The sequence below is a fragment of the Falco cherrug genome, chromosome Z (genome assembly GCF_023634085.1).
Source record: "Falco cherrug isolate bFalChe1 chromosome Z, bFalChe1.pri, whole genome shotgun sequence".
In the NCBI taxonomy this organism is placed as follows: Eukaryota; Metazoa; Chordata; class Aves; order Falconiformes; family Falconidae; genus Falco; species Falco cherrug.
In genome coordinates, this window is record NC_073720.1 from 21,948,295 (window position 1) to 21,962,581 (window position 14,287).

General features: G+C 43.6%; 2 protein-coding genes across 13 annotated transcripts in view; one reads left to right on the plus strand and one right to left on the minus strand.

The window, feature by feature from the left end:
• ERCC8 (ERCC excision repair 8, CSA ubiquitin ligase complex subunit) overlaps positions 1-10,392 on the minus strand; it is a 40,529-nt gene extending 30,137 nt beyond the window's left edge. For all 11 annotated transcript variants that reach the window (XM_027808251.2, XM_055699450.1, XM_027808234.2 and 8 more), the window contains exons 1-4: positions 10,240-10,392; positions 5,986-6,081; positions 5,730-5,831; positions 1,272-1,395 (exon numbers count right to left, since the gene is read on the minus strand). In XM_027808251.2, the coding sequence (XP_027664052.1) occupies positions 1,272-1,395; positions 5,730-5,831; positions 5,986-6,081; positions 10,240-10,316 (399 nt within the window). In that variant the 5' untranslated portion in view covers positions 10,317-10,392. The remainder of the gene's footprint in view (positions 1-1,271; positions 1,396-5,729; positions 5,832-5,985; positions 6,082-10,239) is intronic.
• Positions 10,393-10,526: 134 nt separating this feature from the next.
• NDUFAF2 (NADH:ubiquinone oxidoreductase complex assembly factor 2) overlaps positions 10,527-14,287 on the plus strand; it is a 69,097-nt gene continuing 65,336 nt past the window's right edge. The window contains exons 1-2 of one of the 2 annotated variants that reach the window (XM_055699460.1): positions 10,616-10,750; positions 11,918-12,014. In XM_055699460.1, coding sequence (XP_055555435.1) covers positions 11,924-12,014 — 91 coding nt within the window. In that variant the 5' untranslated portion in view covers positions 10,616-10,750; positions 11,918-11,923. Of the gene's footprint in view, positions 10,751-11,917; positions 12,015-14,287 lie in introns of both variants that reach the window. The other variant, XM_055699459.1, reaches the window with a different exon arrangement.

Sequence of the window (14,287 nt, forward strand, 5' to 3'; positions counted from 1 at the left end):
GGAAATTAAAAAATTGTCAAAAAATTGAGTAAGCTAACAAGAAAACACACCAAACAAGAAGGTTACAACATGGAGATAGATACCAACAGGAAAGCAGCACTCAGACTAAATTTAGAAGCCTGTCGTTCACAAACATCACATACTATCTTCAATTCCTCAAAAAAACCCTCAAACCCAAAAGACCATACAAAATTATTAGCTCCCTTTTGAGTGTTCAAAATTAATGAAAAATAATACTGGATTTAATAATCAGCACAATTACTTTCCAGTACAACTGCTTTTATTGTCTCATTCTGAAATATTTTACATGGACAAAAAATCCCTTAGAACTAAGCTATGTGTGTTTTCAAATACACTGTTTGGTGGCACCACAGGTCAGTCAATCTTCACAGGCACACTTCGTCTTTTAACTGATGCTCACAGAACTACCTGGACAGTGAACTGAACTTTGCATTTACAAGACTTAGTAACTGCAATCACAGCTCCACTTCTCACAAAAAGAGAGGTCAAAATTTATTCTTTATTGTGTCCCTAGGACCTCTTTTTTGTAATTCTTTCACTACACATGAAATAGCATTCAAATAGCATCAGTGTAAATCCATTAATACATTCGTACTGGAAACAGGATAAACTTCAGCCATTAATTTATAATTCAACAATTAGATGTGAGGATTAGTGAGTCAAAGCAGTCTAAAGTCCTGCAGAATCTGTTTGTTTTAATAACTCCAGTTACATCGTTTAGCATTTTCTTAATGGTTTCTCTCATTTTCCACCAATTTTCAGAAATAGTGTCTATAGTGCTTACAACAGCAGAATTTTGGACTTAATGACCCTGAATGCCAAGATTCACCAGTGCTTCAAAAACAGTATTGAGGCCTTGGGTACGAAAAATAATTAGCCCTGCTGTACACTACCACTGCATTCAACAATCCCCAAGAATGAACTTCAGACCAGTCCTTGGTAGACAAGTTTACATAGCATAAATTCAACTATCTGTATTCCTGTTCATAGCAAAAGCAGAAAGGCATTGTCCCAAGGGTTCCAAGCTCTTGTACAGTTTAGACATCAGGTCTTCAGAAACAGACACGTATGCAGCAAGGTATGCGTGAATGCCAGAAGCATGCCACCCTGCTGCTGCACCCACAGTTCTAACAATAAGCTGGTTTTCACTGTTCTGGATGCTTGGTCCTGTTTAGCTGTGGGAGAACTGTAGATGCGGAATGAATAACATGTAACAAAGATGCCTGCAAGCTGTACAAATTCTTTCTTACTTGTAAAACATTTGTATCCCATATTTTCAAGGTTTTATCAAATGAGCTGGATGTAAACATGCCAGTGTCATGAGGATACCACTGGACTGTCTCCACACTGAATTTATGTACGTCAGGATGGCTCCTAAAATCAAGGAAAATATCCCAGTTGGTTAGAGTCTTGATATTCAATGACAAGTTGAAAACATAAACATTCTTTTAAAATTTGTACTGAAGTTTTCAAGAACTAGTTATTTGATGTCTCAATTTTCAATCCACTGATGTTAATGCTTTGAAGAGCCCTCATTTCAAGAAACTACAGATCATTTGTCTTTTCAAAATATGGTATCTGTAGCACACCTCAAGTTAAGACACACAATTTAAGGCATAAAAGGCACTAATGTATTTTGAAATTTTTAAATTCTAATGTTTATAGATCTAATGTTTAAAGGAGGGCCTAACACTACAAAAAAATTTAAGCTTGTGGAATTCTACTGTCTTAGAAATGTATCCACTGAAAAATACAATCACATACAGTTAAAATTTGCATTATTATTAGCTATTAATTACAGCTACACTGTTACTAGAAATTAAGGTATACTGAAGTCAACAGATAGCAGTGGCCTTAGTTACTGAGAGTTAATTATTTTTGCATGCAGAAATGAAAGAACAATCTAAAACTTTCAACTCAACTACACATAGTAATGGACTGCAATATAATTAGCAATACATTAACTGTGGTAGGAAGAAGAGACACCAGAGCCAATCTTGACAGCTCCAGGATGTAACTCAACCAACCAAGCTCTGAACAATATAGGTCATTTCACATATCTGCTAGGCCACTCATATCTGAGCTGGATCCACACGGATGCAGCTTCAGGGCTCAAAACCATGCTCCCAGACTCAAAGGTACCATGCTGTTGTAGTTAACCGCAGGCAGCTAAGCACAACCACATCCACTTGGGTCACTCCCCTCCTCAGTGGGATGAGGGAGAGAACCCAAATGGCAAAGGTGACAAAACTTGTTGGTTGAGATAAAAACATTTTAATAAATCAAAGGAAACTAATCAAAACAACACATGCAGGGAAACAAAAAAACCCCAGTGATGCAAAAGCAATCCCTCATCACAGGCTACTCATCACAGACACATCCAGACCCTGAGCAGTGGCTCAAAACCCCTGGAAAAAACCCCTGGAAAACTCCTCCCCAGCTTTATCCAGTTTTATCGCTGCACATGACCTTGCATGGTATGGAATATCAATATCCCTTTGGTCAATTCAGGTCAGGTGTCCTAGCTGTGTTCCCTTAGAGGATCTTGTCTACCCCCAGCCCACTTGCTGAAGGAGCAGCGTGATGAACAGACAGTGCCTTGACACTGTGCCAGCACTCTTCAGCATTAGTTAAAACATCAGTGTGCTATCAAGACTCATTACAAATCCAAAACATAGCACCATACAAGCTACTGTGAAGAAAACTAACTCCATCCCAGCCAGACATAGTACACATGTGAAAACAGTCCAACTGGCTCCATCTACAGCTAGTGAAGGGCTCAAAAAACTTCTCCACTTCAGCTCTTATCTTTGCATTGTTCTTTCAACTGTCCTGGCTTTCAAAGTGATAACTATTGCAGGGTTATTATTGTGTAAATGCAGACACAGATCTTCTGTATAGATGTGACACTACACCTTATGTAATAAACCTTCCTGCTTACTTGGGTTGCTAGAAAGCACAGAAGACATCTTTATATGTAGTTAGCATGAAGCCAGCACTGATGATACTAAGCAAGAGCTACTGGGCAACTGCTGAGCTTAGTTTAATAACTCCTGCATTGCTTATGTCTAAAGCATACCCTAGAACAGCCTGTACTTTGCCATGGTGCTAAAAATTTGTGTGCTTATCCTGCAGGGGGGGTCAAGCTAAAAACCTTCAGTACCTGTTGAGCCAGGAAATCAAGACTGACTCTGAGAACTTAGGCCTTTAGAGGCATTTGTATGCATTGTGCAGAAAAATCTAAACTCATGGAACTAATTATGCTGATACACTAAATATATTCATGTCTCAGGGCTGTGTCTTATTCCCAGTTCATTCTATATACGGTAATTTCCCTCACTACCCAAACCATCCCAGCCTTTTCTACCAAGGAAAAATAAATTATATGGATAATAAGATCACTGCCATTCATTCTCCCCAGACAGGTTTCAAATAGAGGAGATGACCTTACACACAAGCAACAGTTATTAGAGTATCTAGAAGCTAGCACTGTCAAATGCCAGTTACTCTCAAATGCCAGTGTTTGCCATAGCACAGCATATGAAACCATGTAAAGCTCTGTGTGCTGACTGTCAGCAGAACAAGGAAAGTTCTTGTTTTTCGCAATACTGGCTCTATGTTCTAGATGAGAAACATTGGGTAAATCACAGCCTACCATCAGGAGTTATCTCCTCTGATGTCTAAACTACTGGACTCACAGCAGGCCCATTTCAGAGTCCATCCAGAAACAGCTTCAAAGGGCTTCTACAAAGAGCTTATTCTTTCAGTAACTTTGAGACCAGAGTTGCACTGTGCTGTGCAAACTCTGAGCACAGGCAAACTTGCAATACATCATTATCATATGGCTCCTGTCTTTGAAGCATAGAGTCAGATGGGAAGTGTTTCCTTACTGGTAATTACAAATTGATTTATGATGTTCAGAACTCCACATTAATAATATTTCAATATCTGAAGCTGTATCTGTGGCTAATTAGTTACAATATGTATTTAAACCATACAAGAAGCTGGGAGTAAGTAACCGAGGCAGAAAACCTACTGTGGTTACTTTAATAAATAATAATAGTAAGCCTATAATTTAGAACATGGTGTCGTAACAAATCAGATTCTACTAGAATGATTTATGCCTCAACTGATAAGAAATAAACAATGCATCTACACAAAGAAACACCTACTCAAGAAACATACTACCATCTAACCATGCTCATAAACAGAATTTTCTAGTATGGAAAGTTAATGGTCGCATGATTATAGCACAGAATTGCAAGGTTTTTTGCTGTGTCTTCTCAGCATGTATTTCTTCAGTTTGCTGTATCTATTTCTGAACTCATTCTGGTTTTGAGATTTGGTGATGTATACTCATCACTAGCTCTTAATTACAATTTTAATTAATTTTGTTTAAGTTCCAGCTATTAACACTTATCTAAACACAGCTTACTTGCAGTAGATTCTGTTCCTACCCAGCTTTTTCAATGCACATTCTATTACCCTTTTTCCTCTTTATGTACGAAGACAGTGTGTTTAGGCCTTTTACTGTTACAGATCTGATCTGTTCTTGTCAATCTTACTCATGAACCTTAGACCTCAAATAATTTGAGGACTGGGAAAAAATGAGGGGGAAATGTAGCTACTAATATTTAACACAGTAGGATACATCTTATTTTAAATCTGAGATAAAGTCCTAACCTACTAGACAACCTTACTACCTAAATACAAGGGAAAACCAGCTTTTGCTAGAAGACTTAATGCCTATAATGGACAAAATTGTACTGCCTGCAGAGAAAGCCTGACAAATCAATAAATGCCTAGAGTCTTTATATAGATTATGAATAGTATGGTATTTCTGCTCTTCAGAAAAATACGTCCCGTTTTTCAGTAACACATCTGTCCTCATTCAGACTTGTTCTTAAGAAATTCTGTATTAATTACTTCTGTACCTGAGGAACACCTGGTGAACTAAAAATAGCTATTAGCAAAGCTGAGAGCCAGGCAAGGGAAAAGAAAACCAACAACTGCAGGTATGTATTAAATGTTTTTCCAATCAGATGAACAGTGTTATGCAAAGACAATTTTACTTTTGCTTAAACACATATTTATTCAAAGATACTAATATATATTTGGGGGATACAAGGAGTATTTCTACAATAGTCCCAAAATTACTTTCTCATAATTACTGGCATAGAGTCAGTAAATTTCAACAGGAAACAACAAGGAAACTCACAAGCAAGGAACTGTGCCCTGGAAGAGGGCTGGAGGCATCTGTCTTTTCTACTGTTACAACATGAGATTAGAGTACTAACTGACTTTTTGTGGGGTCTGCAGCAACACAAGCCTCTCTACTGTGATTTCCATATAAGTACAATTAATAGCCTCCAATTTAATTTTTGAACTGCCAAAGATCTGCTCAAACAATACCAGAGTCACTGTACATATATTGTAACTGTTAGGGTAGACAAATCAAGAAAAAACAATTAGCTTCTGCTCCTTAGTAAGTCACAGAAATCCTCTCAAAGCTTCTTGCTTTTTTTTGCATGCCAAAACCCATAACACATCATGCTAGCCTTCAAAGATTTCTGGCACTATTTTCTACAGCCTTTTTATCCTAGAAATAAGAATTGGAGAAAAAAAATTAACTCTCATTGATTGGTGAGTTTAATGCTAGTCACACAAGAGATACCACTATGAACTTTTAACAGAATTTGAGTACCTACCTTCCCACATAACCAAGTGCTTTACAAGTGTAAGTTGGTTTTCCGCTGAAGTTTTCAAGGTCATGAAGTACAATGACACCATCTGATCCACCAGATAACATACTGAAAATGTTAATAAAGCACACAAGTTACAACACTCATGACCTCAGGAGGCTCAATGTAAGTGAGCGTTCAGCAAGAAAACAAATCCATAGTACCAAAACACAGTACACTAAAGTACTCATACACATTTTTAGTAACTAAAGTATATACTTACTATCTTCCCTCAACAGGCTCAATATCAAGGGTGTTGATACCAGTACCATGTATTCTTTCCACATCTCTATCTTTATTTAATTCCAAACTTAGAACCCTTAAAACAAAAAAGAAAAACAGCGACATGAACAACAACAACAGAATTGTAGAATGTTACTATGTAGCTCTGAACAGTTCAAACCGTAGTTCTGCACTTCCTCAATACATGTAAACCATTCTATTTTTTCCAAAACTAGACTTGCAGACAAGACACAGGGCTGGAAATAAGTCCTATTTAGTTCACAGAAAAAATATTTTATTATTTATGTTGTTTGGAAGTTAATAGAGAAATAAATACATAAAATAGGCTCAAAGAAATAATAAAACAGCATTTGGGGTCAACATACGAAACAAAAACCAGAATGTAATTTAAACAGAGCAAAAGAAACATGAAGAAGCAGTTGTAGTAGTCTCAACAAGTATTAGTTACTTTGAAGCTTCACCATGCACCTTCCTTCTGAGCTTTATTCTACTTGGAAATACGGACACCTAGTGGACATATTAATTTAGCTGAAAAATTACAGTATTTCCTTTAAGGAAAACAATGTTTGTGTGTTATGTTTTCTGTACCATTAAATAAAAACGTTAAAATAAAACTATGCTATCCACATGATGTCTTCTACGACAAAATTTTCTGAACTAAAACTGGTACCTTTAAATATGCTAATAATACATAGTCAAAAAGGAGACAGATTTTGCTTCCTGAAACCATACTACCCAATATAAAATTAGTCTTACAAGATATCAGACCTTCCTACAGCATATTTTGTAAAAACCACCATCAACAAAAATGCAACTAAGTAGATAATTGAAAAGCTGTAAGACAGCTTGCCTCTAGTCAGCTTCAGCTTGAATGGCAAAAAAAATCATGTGAGAAGCTCAGGCTGTTAGGTGCAGATACCCATTTTGGTATCATCAGCAAACCTGCTAGAGGGGACACTCAGTCCCTTCATCCAGGTCACTGATGAGTATGTTGACCAGGACTGGACCCAGTACTGACCCTTGGGGAACACCGTGAGCTACAGGCCTCCAGCCAGACTCTGCACCGCTGATCACAACCCTCTGAGCTCTGAGTTCAGCCAGTTCTGCATCCACCTCACTGTCCACCCATCCAACCCACACACTGCCTGTGCTTACCTGTGAGGGTGTTATGGGAGACAGTGCCAAAAGCCTTACTGAGGTCAAAGCAGACAACATCCACTGCTCTCCTCTCATCCGCCCAGCCAGTCACGGAAGGCTATGAGACTGGTCAGGCATGATTTCCCCATGTTGACTACCCCTGACAGCCTTTTTTTCCTCCACATGCTTCAAGATGACCTCCAGGATGAGATGCTCCATCACCTTTGCTTTCTAGTGACAGAGATGAGACTGACCGGCCTGTAGCTTCCTGGGTCCCCCATCCTGCCCTTCTGGAAGACTGGAGTGACACTGGCTTTCCACCAGTCCTCCAGCACCTCTCCTGTCCTCCATGACCTTGCAAAGATGATGGAGAGTGGCTTAGCAGCAACATCTGCCAGCTCCCTCAGCACTGAGAGGTGGGTCCCATCACGGCCCATGGGTGCTGGTGTCAAGCTTCCAAGGGAAAGTCTTCCTTCCTTTCTCCAGACTTTCTCTCTTGCCTACAAGGCCTGGGATACCCAAGAGCCAGCCTTGGCAGTGAAAACTGGAGCAAAGGCAGCATTCAGTCACTCCACCTTCTGTGTCCTTCATCACCAGGGCTCCCACCTCGTTCAGCAGCAGGCACACATTTTCCCCAGTCATCCTTTTCCTGCTGAGACACTTGGAAGAAGCCCTTCTTGTTGTCCTTCACCTCTCTCACCAGACTTAATTCCAAACAGACCTTAGCCTTCTACATGTTCTGACAACATTTCTATATTCCTCCCAAGGGCCATCCCTTTTTCCATATCCCACAAACTCCCTTCTGTTTTGAGGTTTGCCAGAAGCTCCTGGCTTATCCATGGAGGCCTCCTGCCCTCTCTGCTTGATTTCTTGCTCACAGGGATGCCCCGACCTTGAGCTTGGAGGAAGCGATGCTTGAATTTTAGCCAGCTCTATTGGATCCCCACACCTTCTACAGCCCTAACCCATGCGATTCCTCCAAGCAGGTCCTTGAAGAGGCTAAAGTTAGCTCTCCTGAAGTCCAGGACTGCAATCCTACTTACTGCCCTGCTTCCTCCATGCAGGATCTTCAACTCCACCATGTCATGGCTGCCCCCAGCTCTCACATCCCCTACCAGTCTTTCTTTGCGAGTACAAGGTCCCACAGCACACCTTGCTGTGTTGGCTCCTCCACCACCTGAGTCAAAAAGTTATCATCAGTGCTCTAGAGGAACCTCCTGGACTGTATGAGCTTAGCTGTATTGCCTTTCCAGCAGATATCAGGGAAGTTGAAGTCCCCCTTGAGAACCAGGGCCTGTGATCATGAGGCCATTTCCAGCTGTCTACAGAAGTCCTCATTGACTTCCTCATCAGGTGGCCTGTAGCAAACACCCATGATGGTGTCCCCCAAGTTAATCTGCCCCTTAAGCCTTACTCAAACTCTCAACTCGTTCTTCATGCACCCCTAGGGAGAGCAGTTCAATATATGCCACTTATCCCTTCATAAATGGCAATTCCACCACTTCTCCTTGCTGGCTTGTCTTTCCTAAAAAGTATGTAGGCATACATGGCAGCAGTCCAGTCATGCGTGCTATCCCACCATGTCTCTGTAATTAAAACAAGAACATGGCTTTGTGACTGCACACAGATCTCCAATTTTTCCTGCTTATTGCCCACCCTGCATCTTTAAAATACATTTTTTTAATTAAAAATTTTAAAATAGACTAATTTTACAATGATTCAGCCCCAAACGCTGTAATCACCACCACAAATCTTTCCTGCTGATGGATTTGACTGACGGAACTGAGGTTGGCTTTATTGAATTTATCTTTAAATACAGCTCCAAACCTGATTTTGTGATAATGAACAAATACTATCACATTGTTGTCTGTGATCCAGTGCACAGTGCCAAATCACACATAGAGTCGAGGCATTTCCAAGTTTCTCTTCTAGTTTGGGCAAAGTAGGGAGCTAGGTAGTAATCCACAAAAACTAGCTCCCTCTTAAGACATATTAAAATACTTCATACACTTTGAACAATTGTTTACAATTACATTTAGCCACACAATTCTCAGTGGTTCTTACAAGTCTTGTCTTCATTTAAAAGTAAAACATTCTTTTTTTCACAGCACATGTTCTGTGGGGGAGGGGGCTTCCTTTGTTTGAGGGTGAATCTTACAGTATGACAATCAGGACAGTTCACACATTGCTCAAGTAATTTTCTGTTTACTTAGCCTCATTAACTCCTGAGCTTATCTTGTTACTTCTTAGCTTGATAGCTTGACATACCGTATCTATTACTTCTCCCAAGGCCCCATATTATTTGTAAGGATTAAACATCACCTGCTGATTTTCAAATTCTTTCTTGTTTTTCGCCACTTACATAGTCTGTCTAGATCTCAAGTCAAATATCAGGCTGGCCCTCTATTAACCACATGTCTGCAAGCCAGACAGGTACAACATTACAACCTTTAGCAAGAACATTAATAATTGTCTCTATGCAGTTACCACTTCCCAGAAAAGCTGTTGGAAACCTAATGAAACGCTTGCATCTGATTCTTCTGCAACCTGTCAACAGGCCGAGCTCGGAGAGAGAGGATTAACTGATGCGGGTGCACAAGCACTACGTGAACCTTGTTCCTATACGAAGCCGCATGCAAATCGAAACACCTGATAAAGCCGCTACAGTAAGAAGGGCATGAACACTGTCGTGCCGTTTACTGCCCTGTGCCTACCCAGCCTACCGAAACGCGGTTACTCAGCGCACCCCAGGGCTGCTAACCCACACACATGAGCAAAACCACCCCACCGGGAGCGCCCAAAGGAGGCACGGCAGGCACCCGGGAGCTCCTACCGGGGAGCCCGGGCCGGAGGCTACCGGCTCCACCACTCCAATTCCCCGGGCTCGGAGCAGACGGCGGGGCGGCGGCAGGGCAAGGCTCCGCTCCCCCGGCCACAGCGGTAGCGGTCCTAGGTCCCGCCTCAGAGCGGCCCAGCTAGGGCCGGACAACAGCTCCCGGCAGGGCGAAGTGAGGGGCTTCTGCCTCGCCAGCCTAAGGCGGGCGCTCCGGGGTCTCCCCACGCAGCGCGACCCGGCTCCGGTCCCGGTCCCCGCTACCTCCAGGTGGATGTGGTCCGGCGCAGCCGCACTGGATCGTCAATCCCGGCCTGACGCGCTAAGAGCAACCCCAGCATTGCACGACAGGCAGGCTACTCACCGCCATCCCACCACCTTGGCCCAGGAGCGACCAGGATTGGCCAGGGGCAGGCGGATCCCCGCCAATGGCGAGCGGCGTTGCTTTTCTGCCTGCCGCCGATGGGCGGGGACAGGGCGGGCGGACAAAACGGCGCCGATGCGCCGATGCAGGCTAGTTGCGGGCAGGGCATCGGGCAGGGCGCGCGGCTGTGACGTAGCACGCAGGGGCGGGGCTCGAGGCGCGGCCGGTGCGGGGCCGGTTGGTCGCGGCGACCTTGGCCGGCGGGAGCCCCGCGGCCTGCCGGGATGAGTCGGGCCGTGCGGGTGCTGCGCGCTCTGCGACTGCGGCTCTTCGGGCCCGCCAAGGAGCTGGTGGGCACCGATCAGTTCGGCAACAAGTACTACCGGGTGCCCAAACACGAGACCCACACAGGTGAGTGCGCAGTACTAAACCCGGGGGGAGGTTGGGGCCGCCTGCCCGCGCGGGCCGCGGCCGGGGGCCTGTGAGGGGCCTGGTGGGGGCCTACCTGTCCGGGGGCGGCGGCGGCTGCTGACGGCTGAGGGGAGCCGCGCATGGGGAGCCGCGCCGCCGCCCCCGGCGGCCCCCATTGCTACTGCCGCCGGCGGGGACCGTGGGCCCCGGGCCCCAGCGGAGCGCGGTGCTGCGTGGCCGGTGACCGCGTTGCCGCTGTCCGATAGTCCCCGGGACGGTTTGGTTGCTGCCGCCCAGATGCAAGAAACAAGCGACTTTAGGTGAGGGAAAAGGGTGTCGGTGCTGAGGGAACCGGGGGGGGGGGGGGGGGGGGGGGGCGCGTTCTCTGCGGCTTGCTTCGAGAAACACTTTCGGTTTCTCGTTAGGCTGATGCTCTAATGCAAGAAAAAATCCTAAAGCCAGTCATCGAAAGAATTTAGAGTAACTAGCACCCTGCAGTAGGTAGGCAGGCAGACAGGCAGCAGTAAACAAATTGTCTCTTCTTGATAATTCAGAGCACTTCTGCATATGTTTTTAAATGAATTGCTGTATGTATGCACACAACACTTCCAAGGAGAAATAGTTTTCTAGGTTTCTGTCTGCCTTCCAGGAGCCTGGGTGCTATTACAGCATGTCTTCAGATCATTATCTACAGATGCTATGCATATGCTGCACAGCTATGTATAATTTACTGAAGGCAACTTCCCTGAAGGTGTCTTAAGAGCACATGCTACAATATTTTACAGTCCTGTTACCTCTCCCTGCACAGGCTTCTTTATCAGTTTGCTGTACTCCACATGTTTTTTATGACTGCATAAACTGGAGCATCCCCAAGCTGTGGAGACTTTCTGATTTATATTCTTGTATGTACAAAGAGAAGCAGAAAGTCTGAGACTGCAGTCATTTAAGTGAGATCCTTTCCTAAAAGGAAGGAAGGAAAGGGATGCACACCTTCCCTTCAGAAATATGTAATGTCTTCTGGAGTTATTTTGTCTTCAGATCAGTTCCCCTGACCTGTTTTTCTGGGCAACTTCATGAGCAGCTGGTCATGACTTAAAGCAGTTCTGCTCAAACAAGTGTCTGGGAAGATGTGAACACCCTTTTTTCAGCAGTGTGTTTTTCCTCTAGGTTAATATGATGGTGGACAGGCTTTCTGCATCTTCCTTTCAGCTTTTGGGCTTCTCATTGTTGGGGTTCATGGTGACTTTGAAGGATGTACGAAAAGGTTTGTCTTTAAACATGCACAAAGTAGTAAAAACTGTAGTAGAATTTCTTGTGTGTGATTACTGCAGTGTCAGTCCTTATTTACCAGTAAAAATGACTTGTTTTATCAGAAATACAGATAGCCTTTCTCAATATTTGAATTTATGCTGGCAAGCCTTTCACAGTGAAGGTCATCTGATGAACTTTAAGGCAGATCTCTGTATTCAGAACTTAATTACACAGTAGTTGTAGTGCCAGTATGAGGGCAGAGGAGGTGGGACATAGCCATTCAACTCATCAGGAGCATAGTATAAGAGGCTTTTAAAGTTAGTGATGAATTGAAATAGTTGTATCTCAGACAATGTTGTGGTAGCCATTATGTTTCCCAGTTGTTCTTTGGATGAACTGTAGGTGAGCTGAGTGTAACACTTCAGAGGTGAAGTTAGGCTGATTTTGCTTTGAACAGGGAGGGCTGTCTCTTAAATGCTCTGCAGCTGCAACTCTGGCTGGAGTCAGTAAGAACAGCACTTCTGTAAATCTTAAGGCTTTTGCACAGTAAGTCTTAGTGATACAGATAACACGAAGCCGATCTACTGAATTATCAATACTCCTGTGTTATTGGATTTCCCTCTCCCATCCTTCCACTTGTCTTACTTTCTTTGTCTTGATATGTTGAAAATTCTGCATCACTAGTTTGCACTGGTGCAAAGTTTTACTGCCATCAAAACAAGAGATCTTTTCTTCCCTCTTATTTTCTTTCACACTGCTGCTAACTTTTCACTGTCATTTATTTGACCTTCCTGTGAAAAACTTTGATAGAACAGTGGAATAAAATGACTTGATGAAGAATACATTGCAAGCTAGAACTGGCACAGAAGTGGGAATGAAGAGGATGAGCTGTAAGGTAGCATAAGATTATACAAGATGTCTTGAAGTGAAGAGGTAGAACTTTTACAGTCTCTAAAACTTAATAACCGTATTTGTTGCAGCACAAACTAACTAGTAGGCTGCAACAAGGCTTTTACCATCGATCAGATTCTACTGTCCATGCTGTTTCTCCTTCCTCCAGAGGCCAGACCACACTACTGCTCCCCTGTCCAACCACCTACCCCACAATCCTCAGCGCTATTTAACTACTTAGCGGGAACAAGCTATCTGCACATTGTCCACGTCAATCTCGAGGCAAGGCCCTAGCTGCATATTATCAATGCTAATCAACGCACTGCCTTCAGTCCTCTACAATTCCCCCTTTTTGTTTTTAACCAAAAAGGCCATGTCTGTCATCCACTGTAGGGCCCTTGGCAGGATATGTGGGAAGGCTGTTCAGGTTGAGTTAAGAAGGCACAAAGCTGCATCCAATTCAGGCTCTGTATCAGGGTCACCCAGATGTTCTGACTCCCCTCTCAAGGTTTCTGTGGAACAGCTGGTATGTGATGTCCTCTTGTCAATTCTAGGATCTAAAACAGGCTTAACACACCTAGCGGGAAGCCACCATGGCCCTGCATCTGTGGAGACACAAGCATACCCTCTTCCCCAGGTAATTAAATCCCACGGGCCTGTCCATTTTCCTGTTTGTAGGTCTTGCGTTAAGACCTTTGCTTGGATAGGAGGATCTCCTCCCTGCAAAGACAAGAAACATGAGATAATCACAGGACACCATTTCCCCATCGGCACAGTCAAATAATTCAGTGTATACCCAGCTTTTCATAGACAAGCATGCAAAGTCTCAGAACCCATTCCCGCTTCTTGTTTTTCAAGTAGTAGCTTTAAAGTATGATGAACATGTTCCACAGTGGCTTGGGGAGTGTGGGATGCCAGTAACATGTTCCACCCCCCAAGAGGCAAGGAACTGGCCATGCGTGCAGGTAAATATGCTGGCCTGTTGTCTGTCTTGAGACTCTTTGGAACCCTCAGAGCAGCCCAAGCCTGTCAAAGATGTGAAATGGCATCCAGAGCCTTCTCCCCAGTATGGGCCGATGCCCACACAACTTTTGAGAAGGTATCAACAGAGATATGAACATACTGTGAAAGACCAAAAGAAGGCACATCTGTGACGTCAGTTTGCCACAAATCCAAGGACTGGTATCTGCGTGGATTGACCCCTCGTGGAAATGTCAGTCCAGGACCCAATCACTGACAAGCAGCGATGATGGATTTTGCATCCACAAAAGATATTTCAAATTAACAGACCAGTGCTGAGCCCTTTGATGAAAAAATTGATGAGACATGAGGGCCTGTCGTATCAGATCCAGCACTGGAGGAGTCCAGGCGGGAGCTGCAAGAGCATCAGCACGG